At 38.5% G+C, this 21,572-nt stretch overlaps 1 protein-coding gene across 1 annotated transcript; it reads left to right on the top strand.

The window, feature by feature from the left end:
- Positions 1-1,899: 1,899 nt before the first annotated feature.
- LOC133664379 (sorbitol dehydrogenase-like) lies at positions 1,900-20,991 on the top strand. The gene is made up of 9 exons (XM_062068950.1): positions 1,900-2,080; positions 2,174-2,207; positions 3,381-3,545; positions 3,622-3,781; positions 3,879-3,997; positions 17,476-17,541; positions 17,632-17,810; positions 19,518-19,639; positions 19,794-20,991. Exons 1-9 carry the CDS (start codon positions 1,934-1,936, stop codon positions 19,957-19,959), a joined length of 1,158 nt encoding a protein of 385 aa, XP_061924934.1. The 5' UTR covers positions 1,900-1,933; the 3' UTR covers positions 19,960-20,991.
- Positions 20,992-21,572: the final 581 nt, after the last annotated feature.

The raw sequence follows: 21,572 nt of genomic DNA, 5'->3' as shown, positions 1-21,572 counted from the left end.
GGACTGGCAAAGTGTATATTTATCTAATAATGTGTCCTCTATTTTCACTTAAGGATTCATCAGCATGGACAACCAGCAAAAATGTTCACGTGAGCTACATTACTATCACCCCAGTGATTTCCGTTGCACTCAGTGTAACGCACTGACAAGACGCTATTTGTAATCTATTATTTATATTCATTATAATGTACTAGTAAATCAATATTATTACTTTAGCCACTTTGATTTAATCATTTATTAGTAGTAGTTAAGTAAAGTATATTTTTAAGTAATTGATTCATTCATGAAATTGTCTTTGTTTATGAAGGTGTCAGCAGACTGCATTTTGTTATAAAAAGTGGGTACATTTTTGATATATATAAATGTGACAAGGATAACTCTACTTTTCTTGTTTTGTGTTTTTCATTTATTGATTCATGGTGGTGGTTAACAAATAGTACTTTTTCTGTCACTGTAACTTGGGCATATTTATCTTACTCACATACGTGTGGGATGCGCTTGCAGACAAAACCAACATTTAATTCTCTGGGGCATTCCATTTTAATTACCTTCAAAGCCAAACAGGATATACAAGTCCACACGTTTTTGAAGGGCATAAAACGTTTAAAAAAAATGTTTTTATATTTTTGTTTTACTTTTTTTGCTCAAATCTTTTTAAAAACTTTAGTCCTAAAGAAAAATATCAAACATGTAATGCGTTTTAATTTTATTTAGATCAGATAATGCCACAGGTTTAAATTACTAAAATAACTTGTGTTTTGCAAATGTAAACTAAATTAATGGATGGAATGGATGCATGGGTGGAATTTGAGCAAAAGGCCTTGAAAGGGTCAAAATAAAAAGTACAATAAAAAAAATAAAAAAATTCATGTTTGGTATTTTTATGTGGGGCTGAAGTTGATTGAGAGATTTAAGATAACAACTATTTAAATATAAAAAAAATGTATGCCTTTCCTGTTTGGCTTTGCGGTATTGTTCAATAGCCTAAGTAAAAACCCCTTTCTAATATACATTTTTAACATAAAATATGGCCAAAAATGTACTGAAAGGACAACAAATTCAACCTTAGTCCCCTAGGGTTAAAACAACTTTGTTTTCACTATATGAAATTATACTTTTTGTGTATTGTATATCTATTTTTTTTTAAATAACAATAAAAAATATGTCGATAAAACCCAAAGAGGCACAAGCGGTATAAAATGGATGGATGGATGTATAGTATGTTGACCATATATACACATAAAGATAATAGCAAAATCTAGTCACAGATGAGAGGAAAACGTATTTTAGGACAAACTGAACTGAAGTCCAGTTGCGATCTATCTCAACATGAGACTCCAGTGACCCGAATGAATGAGAATATCTGACGGTTTAGTCAGGGATGTTTATTCAAGAGAGATTCCATGGATCATGCGGAAGTGGTAGGTGCGTCACGTGTACTAATTTCAGCCAATCAGAATACCTAAGTGTGGACAACATTTGGACTGCTATTTATGTAATGCGTTATTGGGTTCTATAATATTTCATGCAGGTGACAAAAATATTTGTTGGTTATTTGATATAGTGTAAAAAAAAAAATTATACTATATATTTTTTATTTTTTATTTTTTTTTAATATATAGTTTATCTACTTCGTCGAAAGTCTTTGGTGTGGTCCGACTGGACGCGATAACCCAACCCCATTTTTTGGGGGAGTATTAGTAAGTATATCGAACAGCATCGAGATAAAACTGGTATTGATTTCATGATATATAAGAAAATGTTCTATTAGCAAATAAGATATGAGTGTATAGTGACGTTGTTTAAGTCTATGTGATTTTGAAAGCGCCTTTTCTTTAACACAAAGTCGTGCACCCCTAATGAGTGGACTATGCCGAGCAGGTTTAACCAATGGCGTATTTGTTATGGTACCAACCCACCAAACAGGCCTGGGATGTACTTTGACACCCAGCAGCATGACATTAGTAACACAGCAGCACATCCACTCTCTTCAACTTCGCTTCTTTCCACGCTTTTGACGACTGTCATGGAGTTGAACAATCTCTCCGCGGTGCTACATTCTAAGGGAGACCTCAGACTGGTACGCTCCCACATTAAAAATAACGAATATTGTAATTTAGGTGTGTATGTGAACTCAGTCAGGGGATCGATAAATATTTGCTTTTGTCCCCAGGAAACGCGACCTGTCCCCAAGCCAGGGCCAAATGGTACGAATTACACTTATTTTTTTCATTAACCTTCTTTCTGACGGTAGTTTACCACTCACACGTCACCAAAATTCTGACTTTCAACATGTTTATTTGGAAATACATATTCACGGTCGATGTTTTAGTTGTTTTAGACATACTTTTTAATATTGTCAGTCATTATGTTACATTTATACAAGTCAACCTGTCCAAAAAGGAGTTAACTAGTCGGGAGAAGCAGCTGCATGCACTTTTCCATCTATTACTGACAATTACTGGGAATTTAAATGATCTGTTCCAGGGTCAAACTGTTGCTTCTTGATTCTGTATATTGTTTCTTGCCACATCATGCTTCAAATTGTGCAGCTTCATTACAGCACATATTTTTGGGGGATGTGTTTAAAGTCTAAATTAAGTAATTTCAATCATACAAAAGGCTAAATAATCTAATAATATACAAATACAACAGTACTATGGCCATGAGGGGAGACCAAACCAATCAGAGCGTGCGGTTCAATATCATCACCACTGATTGGCTCAGCCTCAAGCAGCATTACTGTATTGAAATAAAAGACTGTGAAGGTGAATAATGGATGCAATTTAATTTGTAGAGGGCTTTCATAATTGTGAAAACCTTATTTAAAAGACCGTAAACAGTTTTTTATTCTTTAGCTGTGAAATTATTTAACTTTGATGAAATGAATGTATTGTGGTCATGCCTGGATCCAATTAACAGCAATAAATGATAGGTTGATTGGCAACACTAAATTGGCCCTAGTGTGTGAATGTGAGTGTGAGTGTTGTCTGTCTATCTGTGTTGGCCCTGCGATGAGGTGGTGACTTGTCCAGGGTGTACCCCGCCTTCTGCCCGAATGCAGCTGAGATAGGCTACAGCAACCCCGAACGGGACAAGCGGTAGAAAATGGATAGATGGAAATTAGGGATGACTGTATTTCTCTTTGAAGAATTAGCCACACAAAAACAATGGAAAAGCAAAACAAAGTTAATCCAGTGATCCTAACCGGATTGTGGACATTTCCACAAATAGCGTCCCGCTTTGTACAACATTTAATTCATATTTTTTCTGTAAAAGGTTTGGCTAAATACCTATTAGTTCGCATTTAGAGGTTGCACTTGCACAATACTGTATACTGTAACGATCCTAACAATGGCGGTTTTGTGGTTTGACTTCAGAGGTTTTGCTTCAGATGCACTCTGTTGGCATCTGCGGCTCAGACGTCCACTACTGGCAGCACGGCAGAATCGGAGACTTTGTGCTCACAAAGCCGATGGTGTTGGGACACGAAGCAGCAGGTCGGGTGATAAAAGTCGGCTCGGCGGTCAAACACCTTCAAGTGGGTGAGTGAGCTGGAATACTCTTGCAAATTCTGTGTAACGCCACACACCTCTATTTGTCATCTTCATTATATTTCAGGCGACCGAGTTGCCATCGAGCCAGGTGTGCCCAGAGAGACGGATGAGTTTTTCAAAAATGGACGCTACAATTTATCTCCCACCATCTTTTTCTGTGCCACCCCGCCCGATGATGGCAACCTGTGCAGATACTACACACACAATGCCAACTTCTGTTACAAGTAACCGCTAAAATGGCCTAACAATGCTCCTGTGGTCTAAATGCAACGCTATTACTTAATCTTTTCCACACATCCTCCTTTTTTTTCTCCTCTTCAGGTTGCCTGATAATGTGACATTTGAGGAGGGTGCTCTGATCGAACCGCTGTCTGTGGGCATCCACGCATGTCGCAGGGCCGGCGTGACCCTCGGCAGTACCGTACTCGTCTGTGGCGCAGGTACAACAATCATCAAAACAAGTCACTCAATAGTTTTTCTGGCAATAGTCCATCCCCGTAGCGTAGGGTAGGGCAATTTGACTGGATCATCTCAGCACTTGTAAGGAATCCAGTTTGACATTTAGTGGGGGTTATTAAAAAATAAATGCTTAAAGGCCTACTGAAACCCACTACTACCAACCACGCAGTCTGATAGTTTATATATCAATGATGAAATCTTAACATTATAACACATGCCAATACGGCCGGGTTAACTTATAAAGTGACATTTTAAATTTGCCGCTAAACTTCCGGTTCGAAACGCCTCTGAGGATGACGTATGCGCGTGACGTAGACCGGCGAACACGGGTATGCCTTCCACATTGAAGCCAATACGAAAAAGCTCTGTTTTCATTTCATAATTCCACAGTATTCTGGACATCTGTGTTCGTGAATCTGTTTCAATCATGTTCATTGCATTATGGAGAAGGAAGCTGAGCAAGCAAAGAAGAAAGTTGTCGGTGCGAAATGGACGTATTTTTCGAACGTAGTCAGCCACAACAGTACACAGCCGGCGCTTCTTTGTTTACATTCCCGAAAGATGCAGTCAAGATGGAAGAACTCGGATAACAGAGACTCTAACCAGGAGGACTTTTGACCTCGATACACAGACGCCTGTAGAGAACTGGGACAACACAGACTCTTACCAGGATTACTTTGATTTGGATGACAAAGACGCAGACGTGCTACTGTGAGTATGCAGCTTTGGCTTCTAAACATTTGATCGCTTGACCGTATGTGCGCAACTTTTTTTTGCGTATGTACGTAACTTTTTAAAAATATATAAGCTTTATGAACCTTGGGTTAGGTGAACGGTCTTTTGGGCTGAGTGATTGTGTGTGTTGATCAGGTGTTTGAATTGTATTGGCGTGTTCTATGGAGCTAGGAGCTAGCATAGGAGCTAGCATAACAAACACGCAGGTGTTTTTATGCAGGATTAATTTGTGGCATATTAAATATAAGCCTGGTTGTGTTGTGGCTAATAGAGTATATATATGTATTGTGTTTATTTACTGTTGTAGTCATTCCCAGCTGAATATCAGGTACCGTGAGTATGCAGCCTTGGCTGCTAAACATTTGAGAGCTTGACCGTATGTGCGCGTCACGTACGTAACTTTTAAAAAATATATAAGCTTTATGAACCTTGGGTTAGGTGAACGGTCTTTTGGGCTGAGTGATTGTGTGTGTTGATCAGGTGTTTGAATTGTATTGGCGTGTTTTATGGAGCTAGGAGCTAGCAGAGGAGCTAGGAGCTAGCGTAACAAACACGCAGGTGTTTTTATGCAGGATTAATTTGTGGCATATTAAATATAAGCCTGGTTGTGTTGTGGCTAATAGAGTATATATATGTCTTGTGTTTATTTACTGTTGTAGTCATTCCCAGCTGAATATCAGGTCACCCCCGGCTCTCACAGCATCTTCCCTATCTGAATAGCTTCAACTCCCCACAAGTCCTTCACTTGCACTTTACTCATCCACAAATCTTTCATCCTCGCTCAAATTAATGGGGAAATTGTCGCTTTCTCGGTCCGAATCTCTCTCACTTCATGCGGCCATCATTGTAAACAATAGGGAACTTTGCGTATATGTTCAACTGACTACGTCACGCTACTTCCGGTAGGGGCAAGCCTTTTTTTTATCAGATACCAAAAGTTGCAATCTTTATCGTCGTTGTTCTATACTAAATCCTTTCAGCAAAAATATGGCAATATCGCGAAATGATCAAGTATGACACATAGAATAGATCTGCTATCCCCGTTTAAATAAAAAAAAATCATTTCAGTAGGCCTTTAAAGGAAGTAGCAGTTTCTTTGGGCAGGCAGTAGCCAAAAGGGGACTCGCAAATAACTTGTTAACAGAAACAGTCTGACTCATCATACAATAAATGGCGCTATAACCATCACGCAGCAACTTAACACACACAGGGCTACTTTTTGTACAATATAATACATCACACATAATTTCATATAATTTCTATTTACATCATGCCTGAAAAGGAGTAGGAAGAAGCAAAGCTTAATTAATCCTACCTATTTCCCACTAAAGAGCATTTACAAATGCATATGCTCATTCACGGTCTTCTTTCTGTAACACAATTACATCAGTGAATGATTAGTACAGCAGTTCACTCAATAGATAATTAAGTCGGTCATAATTAACCTACTGAAATGAAGAATAACTAGTTTTCAAAAAGGTTGAAGGTATTTCTCACAGTTCTTCTTCCTTGTTTTTTGGAAGCACTTTTAATTTGAACAGCCTCTTAAACTGGATCATAATAGTTAGGGGTGTGGGAAAAAATCGATTCAAATTCAAATCGCGATTCTCACATTGTGCGATTCCGAATCGATTCTCATTTTAAAAAAATCGTTTTTTGTTTTTTAAAATGTATTTTATGTTATTTTTTATTTTTTAATTTTTTTAATTAATCAATCCAGCAAAACAATACACAGTAATAATACCATAACAATGCAATCCAATTCCAAAACCAAACCTGACCCAGCAACACTCAGAACAGCAATAAACAGAGCAATTGAGAGGAGACACAAACATGACACAGAACAAACCAAAAGTAGTGAAACAAAAATGAATATTATCAACAACAGTATCAATATTAGTTACAATTTCAACATAGCAGTGATTAAAAATCCCTCATTGACATTATCATTAGACATTTATATATATTAAAAAAAAGAACTAGTGTCACAGTGGCTTACACTTGCATCGCATCTCATAAGCTTGACAACACACTGTGTCCAATATTTTCACAAATATAAAATAAGTCATATTTTTGGTTCATTTAATAGTTAAAACAAATTTACAATATTGTAATCAGTTGATAAAACATTGTCCTTTACAATTATAAAAGCTTTTTACAAAAATCTACTACTCTGCTTGCATGTCAGCAGACTGGGGTAGATCCTGCTGAAATCCTATGTATTGAATGAATAGAGAATCCTTTTGAATCGGGAAAAAAATCGATTTTGAATCGAATCGTGACCCCAAGAATCGATATTGAATCGAATCGTGGGACACCCAAAGATTCACAGCTCTAATAATAGTACATTGCTTAACTTCTTTGCTTAATCCATTCCATAATTGAATTCCACATACTGATATGCTAAAGGTCTTAAGTGTGCATACAAATGTTTTAAGTTAGTTTTTCCTCTAAGATTATATTTCTCCTCTTTTGTTGAGAATAATTGTTGTACATTCTTGGGTAGCAGGTTTTAGTTTGCTTTGTACATAATTTTAGCTGTTTGCAAATTTACCTAATCGTGGAACTTCAATATTTTTGATTCAATAAATATAGGGTTTGTATGTTCTCTATATTCAACATTATGTATTATTCTAACGTATCTTTTGTGTAACATGGTTCGTGAATGAAGTGCACTACTACTAGTAGACACCTACTAGTAGCACAGACAACTTTTTTCTGTGCTAATACAGTGTAGTAACATTGCCTTCTTCATTGGATTTGGTTGTTAGCTATGTGTCAAACTCCAACCTGAAAAAGTGGATTGCATTTTGTCAGGCCCCTACCTTCACACCTGTACAATTTGGGTGTACAGGTGGTATAGCTCTTGAAGTCACTGAGGTAGGCAGCCCCTTGACCACAATAAAGTGGAAATCCTTCAGGGGGGAAACAAAAAAATAAAAGTAAAATAAAGTATTCAACAACATTTATTTTAAAGGGTAACTGCACAAGCACTTTTTGTGTTGTTCTCACTAGTTCCAGGTCCTATATGGCTGTTAAAGTGTCCCAACATGTTGGAATACATACTTACACTTCTTCTGTGCAGGTGAGATGTATGATTTATGATCTAGAACAGGGGTCACCAACGCGGTGCCCGCGGGCACCAGGTAGCCCGTAAGGACCAGATGAGTAGCCCGCTGGCCTGTTCTAAAAATAGCTCAAATAGCAGCACTGTAGCAGCGAACAGCTGTCTCGTCAGCTGATGCGCGAGCGGGTAACTGCGGCTGCTTGGCAACCAGCCAAACCCCACTTAATAAAATCATATTTTATTTTACAGCACTTCCACATCCCTATTCACCTAGGCAACCCCAGGAAATGTATATAATTCGGCATTCAGTTTACATTCACGCGCAGGTATAACGCGGCGCGCTCCCGTCTCGTCTGCTGGTGCGCGAGCCCGGTAATTAGACAGCTGTGTCCAATCAAGGAGTACAAAAGACGCCCGCGCAGAGTGGAGAAAGGTTTGGTTCATTACAGATAACACAGAGTTGTGCCAAAAGTGTACCAAAACCAAAAGCTGAATGGACAGCCGGTAAGATTGCACTTTATTTCTCTTTGTGGGTGTGGCGCACCTGTTGGCAGGTGAGATGGGAGAGTTGTGTGCATGTAGCGTGCTTAGTCTGGACGCTAAATACACACAGTGTTTTGTGTAACTGTTGTTTAGTAAGGAAGTGTTGTGATTCTTTGCTTAGTTTGATAAATGTTGGAGCAGTTTGCTTCATCAGGAGGGTGAGGTCGCTCAACTTAAAGTGTTGGATTTAACTGTGTTGGATCATTGGCTGCTAGTGAGGGCATAGAAAAGGGGTATTTTTCTACCAGTAGACAGCGTTTAGGATTGAGTGTTTCACTGCTAAATTAATAATATATTTATATTGGATATGGATTTTAAATATGTATCTAAAATAGGTGGTTAATTGGTTAGGTATTTATGTATTTGCATATTGGGTTTTCTGCTGCATTTATCTATTGTGTTTCTGGTGTTAAATGTATTTTATATGTATCTTGGTGCATTTATGTTGAGACAATTTATTTAAAATCTGAATTAACTTAAAAGGAAAATATTAATCCATTTTCTTGCACTTGTTTAATTGTTAAGTGTTTGATAGCCTAATTAATAATTGTAAATTATGGGATTGATAATTGATTGATTTTTTTACAGTATGTTAATCTTATGGTGTTTTGTCCTTAAAGGTTTTTCACCTACTAAAGAAGCTAAAGGCTACTAAAGACAGCTAATGACCGCTTGAGAAACTAAAGTCTACTAACACTGCTAAAGACTGCTAAAAAGACTAAAGAAGAAAAAAGAAGCTGTTTCTTCGTTGGAAAAACTGTTGCAAACTAAAGGAAAATAAAAGGAAAAAAGTAACTACGGTCTGGTCTTTTGAGTGAAATCCAGAAGCCACATTCTGCATTGGTACATCCCTTCAAGTGTGGAATAAGCACAATGAAAAAAGCAAACCACTTGACAAGCACTTACCAGTGAGCTACCTCTATTTTTTTTAAATGTTATTTATTTACTAGCAAGCTGGTCTCGCTTTGCTCGACATTTTAATTCTAAGAGATACTAAACTCAAAAAAAATTTAAAAATCCAAGAAAATATTTTAAAGACTTGGTCTTCACTAACTGACAAAGAAACAGATAACAGATTTGGTGTCCAGTTCAAAGTATGACATGATTTATTTAAAAATTTGAGAGTTGACTTTTGTATTTTACATGAGTTATTATTTGTACAAACATGGTGCAAAGTAATTCATGATTTGTTCAAAAATGTTAGTGGCTAGCTAGTTAAAATGGGATATTGTGATTTCACAAGACTGTCTTAGAAGTGATCATTTGAAAATGTTCAATTTGAAAATGTGCACTTAGAGAAAATATAAAAAAGTGTTGCATATTGATATTTATCTGTTTCTATGTATATTTATTGTGAGAAATCATTAAGATGATCAGTGTTTCCACAAAGATAAATATCATTAATTATTAATAATAACAGAGTTAAAAGTAAATTGAGCAAATTGGCTATTTCTGGCAATTTATTTAAGTGTGTATCAAACTGGTAGCCCTTCGCATTAATCAGTACCCAAGAAGTAGCTCTTGGTTTGAAAAAGGTTGGTGACCCCTGATCTAGAATAAACATAGAGGGAGCAAGGAAGTGAAGAAGCAGCAGATCACTCGATGATATAAACATAGGCACAAAAGTGATCACGGCGCCGCTATAAATAGTTTGTCTGCGTTATCGTTTCGAACAATAATACCACTAATACTTGGTTAATATTCAAGTCACAAAATGTAAATTGAGTATTGTCAGGGCGTTTTGATTGGTTATTTATCCGATTTCATGGGCGGAATAGTGGAGCTCCCATTGGCTCCGCTGTAAGAGAGCGTCATAGAGCGTCAAAAATAAAATGTGTCCGCTTCACTTTCTCCCAGGTGTACACATATTATGATGTAGAACACGTTCAATACACACATTTTTGTTTTGGCGTCGCCGGTGAGAAATTCAACTTCCTCGTCTCTCAAGGAAAAGCATCTAATTGGCTAACCCACACACTCTTTCATATATGTACACTATTAAAGAACTATAATAGGATACATTTCGAACTTGTCCCACCCATCTACAAGACAAAATTAAATCTGGTTGGATTTAATTTCTGACAACATTTTCGTATCGTTTTAGTCGTCGGGGCTGAGGGGAGGGGTCTGTGTTTCCGCGGACTCGCGAAGCCTGACACAGCCGTGGGACAGAGATGAGAGAAGATATTAGTTTACCGTGTCCCTTTTTCAGCGGATTTCTCCGCTACTGCCAATAATTTTGTCAACTTTTAATTTTGTGAGTATGTTAAAATGTACTTTCTCAACTATAAAAACGTTGATTTGAGGGGGCCGAGCTTGCCAGCACACTTCCAGTATGTTTTTCTTTTTTTATGCAGTCTAACTCGTAAATGAACGTAAATAAAAGTCAACTATGTCAACACTGCAGCTGCACAAGCTATTACTACTGTAGCTGTTTAAAGTACATGATTAGAGTTAACTTAGTTATTTATTATCCTCCACTAGTAGTAGTAGTTGCCCTGTGTGCGTGTTTACCTACCTGGTACATGTTTATGTGTTCTGTCTCATGGGATTCAAGATTGCCACTATGTAGGGTACGAGGTGGGCGCACATTTAGACTGTACTTTGAAACACCTGCACTAGGCTATTTGTGCCGTGAGTAACTTTTGCACCATTCCCCCTCCATCTCCTGGCCATTGCTAGTCCTGTGCATTCGTGCCCCCTCCCATTTGCATGTCCCATTATTTCTGTTCTGTTGTTTTACTGCAATTTATCCGACTTTGTGTAATAGTTCCTGTTTCATTCGGAACACTTGTAAATGTATATTATTTTCAAGGTTGAAGCTGTCATTATTTACTTTCAAGAGGAGTGATCATGTTATTTAAATTTCATTTTCATAAGCACACGGATGTAATCGCGTGTGAGTGAATGTGCATTGGGCTTGATTATGATTTTCGGTCTCATTTCTACTTCGAGTGGTAATTCTAGTACTCTGCTACATGCATGCGTTTATGTGCATGGAATCATGCTGGGTCCCAGACCTCCTCTGCCTTATTGTACTAAAAGAGGATGAGTGGGCTCTGCTTTGGCACGCTTCAGTGCTCTCACATGAGCTAAGCCGCTCTAAATATTGAATGTGCCAAGTTTTATGCTGCCGATTCCGATAACAATCATTCATGTTTGAGATTGGCCGATACGATCACATGTTTTAACTGTATATTTAAAAAATATTGATGTGGTATGATATTACAAGTTTAACAATATCAACACAATATTTAGACTAGTTCTTTATTTCCTTGTATTATATACAATTGTTGGATCAAAACAAAGTTAATAGTAGATAATAACTAAACAAAAGCCAAAAATACTATCAATTACTTATTAAAATCCTTTGGTTTTTGCTGTCAAAGTCTTTTATTTCCAGAGAATTATTCCCTGAGTTTGTAAACCTTAACAAAAAATAATTTTGAGAAAATAACGATATTGATTTAATCACTCCTGTATTAATCATATACTGATACCTCCAAAGACATGCACCTGGGGACAGGTTGATTGGCAACACTAAATTGGCCCTAGTGTGTGAATGTGAGTGTGAATGTTGTCTGTCTAACTGTGTTGGCCCTGCGATGAGGTCCAGGGTGTACACCGCCTTCCGCCCGAATGCAGCTGAGATAGGCTCCAGCACCCCCCGCGACCCCGAAAGGGACAAGCGGTAGAAAATGGATGGATGGATCAATCCGCTCTCCCCTTTACGTATTGTGTACTGACTGTGACAATGCTGACACACCAACAGTTGTCATATTATCCTCTCTCTAGACTTGTTAATTTACTTGTTAATTTCCTGTTAATATCTGCTTGCTTTCTGCTACTATGTGGTCCCATCTACACTTCCATAAGTTTTCCTAATTACTTACTTATGTTACTTACATTGTGTTTTTTTTAAGCTAGTTTAGCGGTTAGCTTAGTTATAAACATGTCTGCTCCTGGTTTGCCCTCGGTGTGTAACATCAGGGTTTCCCTCAGCTTGCCAATTACCTGTAGCGCCATGGTGGCAGGGCTCGGAGCATGGTCAGTATGATGTCATCATTTAATTTGCATAACCGTCGATGATGCAAACATTTTCTACAAAGAAGGCTAAATTAATGTACATGCATTTTAAAAACAAATCTGTGTTATTAGTAATGTGTATTAAAGGCCTACTGAAACCCACTACTACCGACCACGCAGTCTGATAGTTTATATATCAATGATGAAATCTTAACATTATAACACATGCCAATACGGCCGGGTTAACTTATAAAGTGACATTTTAAATTTGCCGCTAAACTCCCGGTTCGAAACACCTCTGAGGATGACGTATGCGCGTGACGTAGCCCGGGGAACACGGGTATGTCTTCCACATTGAAGCCAATACGAAAAAGCTCTGTTTTCATGTCATAATTCCACAGTATTCTGGACATCTGTGTTCGTGAATCTGTTACAATCATGTTCATTGCATTATGGAGAAAGAAGCTGAGCAAGCAAAGAAGAAAGTTGTCGGTGCGAAATGGACGTATTTTTCGAACGAAGTCAGCAACAACAGTACACAGCCGGCGCTTCTTTGTTTACATTCCCGAAAGATGCAGTCAAGATGGAATAACTCGGATAACAGAGACTCTAACCAGGAGGACTTTTGACATCGATACACAGACGCCTGTAGAGAACTGGGACAACACAGACTCTTACCAGGATTACTTTGATTTGGATGACAAAGACGCAGACGTGCTACTGTGAGTATGCAGCTTTGGCTTCTAAACATTTGATCGCTTGACCGTATGTGCGCAACTTTTTTTTTGCGTATGTACGTAACTTTTTTAAAATATATAAGCTTTATGAACCTTGGGTTGGGTGAACGGTCTTTTGGGCTGAGTGATTGTGTGTGTTGATCAGGTGTTTGAATTGTATTGGCGTGTTCTATGGAGCTAGGAGCTAGCATAGGAGCTAGGAGCTAGCATAACAAACACGTAGGTGTTTTTATGCAGGATTAATTTGTGGCATATTAAATATAAGCCTGGTTGTGTTGTGGCTAATAGAGTATATATATGTCTTGTGTTTATTTACTGTTGTAGTCATTCCCAGCTGAATATCAGGTACCGTGAGTATGCAGCCTTGGCTGCTAAACATTTGATAGCTTGACTGTATGTGCGCGTCATGTACGTAACTTTTTAAAAATATATAAGCTTTATGAACCTTGGGTTAGGTGAACGGTCTTTTGGGCTGAGTGATTGTGTGTGTTGATCAGGTGTTTGAATTGTATTGGCGTGTTCTATGAAGCTAGGAGCTAGCAGAGGAGCTAGGAGCTAGCATAACAAACACGTAGGTGTTTTTATGCAGGATTAATTTGTGGCATATTAAATATAAGCCTGGTTGTGTTGTGGCTAATAGAGTATATATATGTCTTGTGTTTATTTACTGTTGTAGTCATTCCAAGCTGAATATCAGGTCACCCCCGGCTCTCACAGCATCTTCCCTATCTGAATAGCTTCAACTCCCCACTAGTCCTTCACTTGCACTTTACTCATCCACAAATCTTTCATCCTCGCTCAAATTAATGGGGAAATTGTCGCTTTCTCGGTCCGAATCTCTCTCACTTCATGCGGCCATCATTGTAAACAATAGGGAACTTTGCGTATATGTTCAATTGACTACGTCACGCTACTTCCGGTAGGGGCAAGCCTTTTTTTATCAGATACCAAAAGTTGCAATCTTTATCGTCGTTGTTCTATACTAAATCCTTTCAGCAAAAATATGGCAATATCGCGAAATAAAATAAAAAAAAAAAGCCTTTAACATTGTTTTTTTTATATTATATTGTTTTTCTCTATTTTTATAACTAATATTATTGTACATTTTAACACAGGCTGTATGCCAGGGCGGCCGTTGTTTTTTCAAGTAAAAGAAAGGTAATATTTAGCTAGTGACGAAACATGAGTACAATCTCCAATCCCCAGCAGGTTTCGTTGGTAAACAGCCTTTGGTGTGTTAGAACAAGCCGGGTAAGGGAGGTCGGCAAGTCAGATCCATAACTTCAGGACAATGATTGGCTCTAAGAGCAGGGCGAATCAGGCATGAGTGCAAAGCAGGGCTGTATGCGTGCCGTCGTTGGAGAAGCCACCGCCTTATCCCCAAGCTGCCAGCCGCTAAAGCCAAAGTTTTGGGTGAAGCAAATAGTTTATACCAGGGCGAGCAAGTATACCAAGCAACAGTTACACGGTAAAGCGGGGCTGCAACTCCTCCCCCTCGACCCAAGATAAAACAGACAGGAGTAAAATAATCAATTGATAACCCCACTTTCAAATGCTGCACGAGACACTGCACATTGATATACCTGTAGTTCTGTGAAAATGATTGTCTTTTTTGCAAACTTAAAGAAAGTGACCAGTGTGTGATTTACTGCAATACTGTCAGTCTTTTAAGTTTTTTTTTTATGTTTTATTTTTTATTGTTCACACTGCACAGCTTTTATTTTTCTATAAATACTCAATGATAGTTTCTACCTCTGTTTGTATGGTTTGTTGATTTAGCACAGGACTAATATGTGGAAATGACAAATGAGGTAGTTGATACATAAAATAGTTTTTATGTATCCTACCATCCAAATCGCTGCCATTGTGTCCTTGGGCAGGACACTTAACCCTTGCACCCGGTGCCGCTCACACTGGTGAATGAATGATGGTGGTCGGAGGGGCCGTAGGCGCAAACTGGCAGCCACGCTTCTGTCAGTCTACCCCAGGGCAGCTGTGGCTACGAAAATAGCTTGCCACTACCAGGTGTGAATGAATGATGGGTTCTCACTTTTCTGTGAAGCGCTTTGAGTGTCTAGAAAAGCGCTATATAAATCTAATCCATTAATTAATTAATTTATTATTATTTATGCTATATTTTGTTTTTGATTCAATCCTAGATGGGCTGTGACTTAAAGTTTAATTGCTTTGTAGATACACTGAGATTAAATCTAAATTCATTGTGTTCTTCATGGTGTTTTTGAAACCGCGCCAATTTTTCCTCAGAATTTTCAACTAACTTGAAGTGTTTTGTTTAGAGCAGCTGCCCCAACCTTTTTGTAGCTGCGGACCGGTCAAAGCTTGATAATTTGTCCCACGGCCCGGCGGGACAAACTTTTTCTTCATGAAAAAGTAAAATAATAAACGTGAATCCACTGTGTACTCATATACTCATATGGACCTTTATTAGCACATTACGCCAACAACGTAACAAGTATAATTTTTATTTTTATTAATTTTTTCGTCATGAAAAAATTAAAATAATAAACGTGAATCCACTGTGTACTCATATGGACCTTTATTAGCACATTGCGCCAACAACATAACATGAGTATAACATCAAAGTCTCTGGTAACTTCCTCTCTTCCCATTACATAAATAAAAAAATCATGTGGAAAAATATATAAATGACAAGAACCAGCAATTCCACACTACTGTCATTATGAATGTTATTTTTCAACAGCTGAAATAAAGTTGTCAGTTTGAACCGTCAGATAAGCCTCCTGCATGTTTGTGTGCCCGAGTCGACTCACAAGCTCCTCCTCTCCGCTCTCCCTCACCTCCTTCTGCCCAAACGCGCTCTGATTTTCGTTGCTATGGCAACGTTTACATTCCTTCAAAATAAGATGCAGATACAACATTAAAAACGAATATAAAGCGCATGAGATTTTTAACTCACCGTAACGCTAAATCAATGGGAGCCCTGAGCTTGTTTCTCTGCAAATAGACGGTCCCAACTGGGGGTAATAGGAGACAAAGACACCCGAAGTGTGTTGCTTATGTCCAGTCTGCTACGTTGTTTTGTTTTGGTGGCTGTCACTGCAGAAAATCCCGCTTCAGAAACAGATAGGATGTTGGAAATGGCAACAGTGTTTTCAGTGCTGTGGTGGCGATCTCGGGGTATTCTGCCATGACTTTAATCCGGAAAACAGGCAGAGTTTTTGTCTGAAATACACTTTTAAGGCTGCCGTCATTTGCGATCTCCAGCATTTGATCTTCTTCTTGAACAGACATGCTGAAATCATCTGCTTTGTTGACAAATGGGTCGCGGATCCGTTCCTTGGCAGTTCGTGGGTCTTTTGAAGTTGGGAAGTAGCGCTGGAACTCTTTTAAAAGCACAGACAGGTGATCGTGCAGCAGCTTGGTGAATGAAGGCGCAGGCTCAGTCTCACGCAAAAACCCCGCCAATGTTTGAAACATTTCCAGGTTTTTTGGGTTGGTGCACTAATTGTAAGTGTATCTTGTGTTTTTTATGTTGATTTAATTAAAAAAAATATATATATATATATTAAAAAAATAATAATAATAAAAATAAAAAATTCTTCTGGGCCCGGTGGTTGGGGACCACTGGTTTGGAGGATTATTTGTGATATGTGCATTTTCAGAATGTGCTTGTTTTATTTTGCGCCAGAAGTAAAACAAAGAAAACAATCTGAAGTTGTCGTAGTTGTATTTTTAAGTTATTATGCCATGATTTTACCCGCCTACATAGGAATACATTTCTGGCCATGCGGCCCCTGAGCTAATATAAGTTTGACAACCCTGCTCCAGAGAATCGCGTGCGTCTTGCTAAAGGTAGAACGTTTTTCGGTGGCCAAATTTTTTGATGCGCCGCTAGTCAATAGTGTGTAAATAATGGGCTATATATCCATTCATAAAATGTATTACTTGAATTTGTTTCCATGTAAAATACGCACATTTTTAAAGGTGTGGTGGATTTTACCTTGCCATGGCGATCAGTTACACGAAGGGAACCCTGAACATGTTTAATCTCGTGCTCCAGGGATAATGTTACATTATAATGATACTCTGATACAGTTTTCTATGCCATTAGGAAGGCGATTATTATTATCATATGAGAGTGGCTTCACACTGTATGGGGACACACAATTAGTTGCTAGCCGCTTGCTGCTGGGGGACTAAAAATACATATAAATACAGTCCTTGTGATCAGCAGTAAAAGACGTTTATCGGCAATGGCGATCACATACTTTTTCAACCGATGCTGATCGGTGGCTGATCGATTAGCACATCCCTACTGAAGAGAGAAACTTGTGCTCGTGTGCTAATTAGGTTTTTTCTTATTCTACAGGACCAATTGGCTTAGTCAGTCTGCTTGTGGCCAAAGCAATGGGAGCTGCACAGGTTGTCATTACAGGTGAACACCATCATCCTTGTAACAAAAAAACAACAACACACTTACACCAAGCAATTTTTTTCTCTCCAACTGCCACATTATCACACTCAGATCTGTTCCCCGAGCGTCTGGCCATGGCCAAGGAGTTGGGTGCCGACTTCCAGTTGGTGGTGAAGAGAGGGGATGAACCTAAGCAGTTGGCCAAAAGCGTCGAGGACATGCTGGGAGCTAAGCTGCACATCACCATTGAATGTAGTGGTGTTGAGAGCAGTATTCAAACTGCCATCTATGTAAGTACACCAAGTACTGCTTCTTGTGTAGATTACTACCGGAGTTTATGTCAACAACATGTCTAGATTGACCAACTCTTCAAGTTTCGGTCCACTCTGTTCCTATTACTTAAGCAGACATTTATGACACATATGGTCGGCCACTTTTGTCGACATAAAAGTGGTCGACATAAAATTTGTGGATCCATTGACGTGCGTTATAGTATTGTCAACGTCGTCATTATTGCTTGTGTGTTTTTTCAAAAGTTTATTTTTAAAGCTTCAGCACAGGACCACAAGTCATTTGTCAAACGTCGTTTTTATCCCCGTTTCCGCTACAAAGTCCCTAACAACATTTCTGAGATTTTTAGCGACCAAAAGACAGATTTCTGTGTGTACAAAATCATTTCTTATCACCCATTCTCCTTTATAGCTCTGTGAAAATGTCACAAGTAAATCCGCAATCAATATCTGTATTCGGTTATATCTACCACAGCTTATGTTGACAGTCAATCCAAGGGGCGTCAACTCAAACGGGTTCCACACTCAATCCACTGTATTATTATTTACTCTGTTACCAATTTCACACTTCATCTATTTGATTCTATAGTGTATACACTTATTATCACACTAACTTCAATACCTTTGATGCAGGACTACATTCAAATTATTTTATAGTGATAAAGCATCCATCACCATGATTAGGTAAGCCAGGGGTGTCCAAACCTGTCATGCCGAGAGCCATTTCGACAATTTGTAATATTCTAAAACAATTCAAAGTAGGTAGGCTGACCCAGGATTTCCACTGGATGTGTAACGGCAGCGGAAAAGCGCCGTTCTGTGGCGGCGCTGTCATGCTGCCTTTACGCCGTCTGGCAATCCCCATGGCTGTTCTGTTGCTGCTGAACAGCTACCCCGCAGAACGTTTCAAGCTTTGCCGTCCATCAATACTCCCAGGTGGGCGTCTATGACGGCACTCAATTGACTGGACTCATGGAAAAGATGACAATTTTGCCTTGCACGACAACTTAATTTTTTTGTAGCAAGCAACAACATCGTCCCTGGCGAGCGTTGTACACACACACATCTCCTTCCACTCTTGCTAACCACTCCCCTGCTTCCCTGGGCTCCATATCAGCTGGTATTTGACATAGGCCCCTATATAGCTGCCAGGGATATGCCTGTAATATGATTCTTAATTTTTAAACCTCCGGAATCAATGTGTGAACGAGGTGAATTTACGTCTGTGAACCTTTGACAAGTGTATAATATGATCCCCCTTGAAAACTGAGTTTTTAAAAATAAAATCATTTTGTGTTTGTTCATGACTTCCTGTCCAGCACAAGCAGATTTTAGCTAAATTGATCCGCCATGTTGCGGACTACCGGCAAAAATAGCAACTCTGCGTATATTTAGCACAGGGATGCGGAAGGGCATCGCTCCACAGGGGGTGTTACACATTGATTTGCGCATCCAGTGGAAATCCAGGGTAAGACGTTATACAGTATATATTGTAAATAAATACTGCCTAGGGTATGTCAGCTTTGTGTTGTAAGTGACAAAGTGAGGTGCATAAAGTTTATCATTATTATTATCAACATTTCACCTTTTTTTGTAATGCCCTTTAGCTCTTTTTGGATTTGTGTTAAGTTTTATTTTAAGAATGTGCCATAGGCTAATAAACAAGCTGCAGGCTGCCAAGTAAACTGCTTTTCTGTGCTGTACCAGGCGACACGCTCAGGAGGCGTGGTGGTGCTGGTGGGCCTTGGATCCGAAATGACTAATGTTCCTCTTGTCAACGCGGCCACCAGAGAAGTTGATATCAGAGGCGTCTTCCGCTACTGCAACACGTACGTTAACTTTTCTCTGCCTAAACAGATGATGTCGTGAAGCTGCTTGTGTAAATTCTCAAAAATTTTTACCGCCTCCAATAATCCCACACTACTAATAGGCAAAGAGTGTGTGTCCAATATTCCATCAATTGCCTTGCTTACTGTGTTGTAGCTGGCCTATGGCAATCGCCATGTTGGCATCAGGAAAGGTGAACGTGAAGCCTCTGGTCACCCACCGCTTCCCCCTGGAGCAGGCGGCCCAGGCTTTTGAGACCACACGTCAGGGCCTGGGGATAAAGGTCATGTTGAAGTGTGACCAGAATGACCAGAACCCTTAAAGTAACCAACACACTGCAGTGAAACTATGGGGGACAGTTAACGGGGGATTTTATGTGACCAATAGTTACCTTGAATGTAATTTTACATCATGAAAAAAATAGTGAGATTGACTTTTTTTTTAATTTTGTCTTGAAACACTGATTTTACACTTTTTAAAATGTTACTTAGTATGGTACGACGCCACTTGCATTGCTTAGTTGTTACCAGAAGGGGGAACCAGAGCATCAAATTACAATCTACATAAACTGTCAAGACTCTTTCCAACTATTTTACTGAAAAAAACAAACAAATCAGTGAACCATTTACATTTTTATCATTTTGTAAAAAAGGTTAAAGCAGTTCAATATGTTCAAAAGATGGATGGATGGACTTTGTGAAGATGACAAAATGAAAGCATCCTGCAGCAATAAACCATATAAACACCCCCTCTTCCAAATAATACCATCAACATTATTCTATTACACATTGCTTTAACATGTCAATATTTTTTGCCTTGATTGCTGTCACACTCAAGGGTGGAGTAATTGATTGGAATATTATTCATATTGTATTTGGACTGTGTGAAGTAGAATACAGCATGAAATGTGCCTAAAATGTATACATGAGATATTCTTAATTACTTTAATTCCAATGCAATTCAGGTTTGTATCTTAAAGAGCTGAATAGACTACTGTAGTGGCATATTTATAAATTGTTTATTCTTGTAAGCATTAATGGAGCCTTTATGATGCCATGAGCACAATGGCCCCTTAACAACAAACACACACATTTTCCTGCAACCTTGACATGGTAACAATGTATTTGAACCCTTTTTGTGTATAGTATTTAAGTAAACTTTATCTTCTATATACATCATAAACCCCACCCATGTATCCCATCAACTATGCATTTTTAGAAGCAAAATAATATCATCTTAATGAAATAATTGTTGGTAGTTTTAAGAATAGTTGGATTCCTCCAAATTAATATATATGTGAAGCTTAGGAGAGTCCATGTCAGAGCTAACCATAGAGTTGTTGTTGTTTTTTTGTGATACTCTCAGGTTTTGCTGAATTCTTAGTTTGCCATTGATACATTATACAAGTTTATACAAATAGGAGGGCTGACATTGATTTTAATCACGATTAATTGCATTATTTTCATGGTTAACTCATGTTTCATCTTGTGAATATTTATGTTCTGCATACCTCAAAAAGATATTTTTCCACATTCCAATAATGCAGGAGCAGATAACTGTGTGGTGGTTATTGGAATAAATGATCCAGACAAACACATTCTAGAATATTTTATACAATAATTTAAAAAGCAGGTTGCTGCATTAACCTTTATGCCACCATCATATTTACTACATCTTTTTTTGTCCTGTCCAGCCACTCAGGCAAATCATATTGTTGACATAGATGCCCTTCTGTTTTGTGTGGGATACTTCTCTTGTTGCTTTATTTGTATTTGACTTTATTAAACAGATTTGTATTAATGTTTGACACAGCAGGACCGGAGCAGAAGGGGAAAGAAAGAAGGAAAAAAGGATGACTTGCGGGGGACAAAGAGGGATAAGACAGCAACTACAACAGAACAACCTCAGCAAATATGATATGTAAAAATATGATAC

Source organism: Entelurus aequoreus, linkage group LG02 (genome assembly GCF_033978785.1).
Source record: "Entelurus aequoreus isolate RoL-2023_Sb linkage group LG02, RoL_Eaeq_v1.1, whole genome shotgun sequence".
In the NCBI taxonomy this organism is placed as follows: Eukaryota; Metazoa; Chordata; class Actinopteri; order Syngnathiformes; family Syngnathidae; genus Entelurus; species Entelurus aequoreus.
The sequence above is the reverse complement of the archived record's forward strand: the minus strand, read 5'-3'. Positions and strand labels throughout refer to the sequence as shown.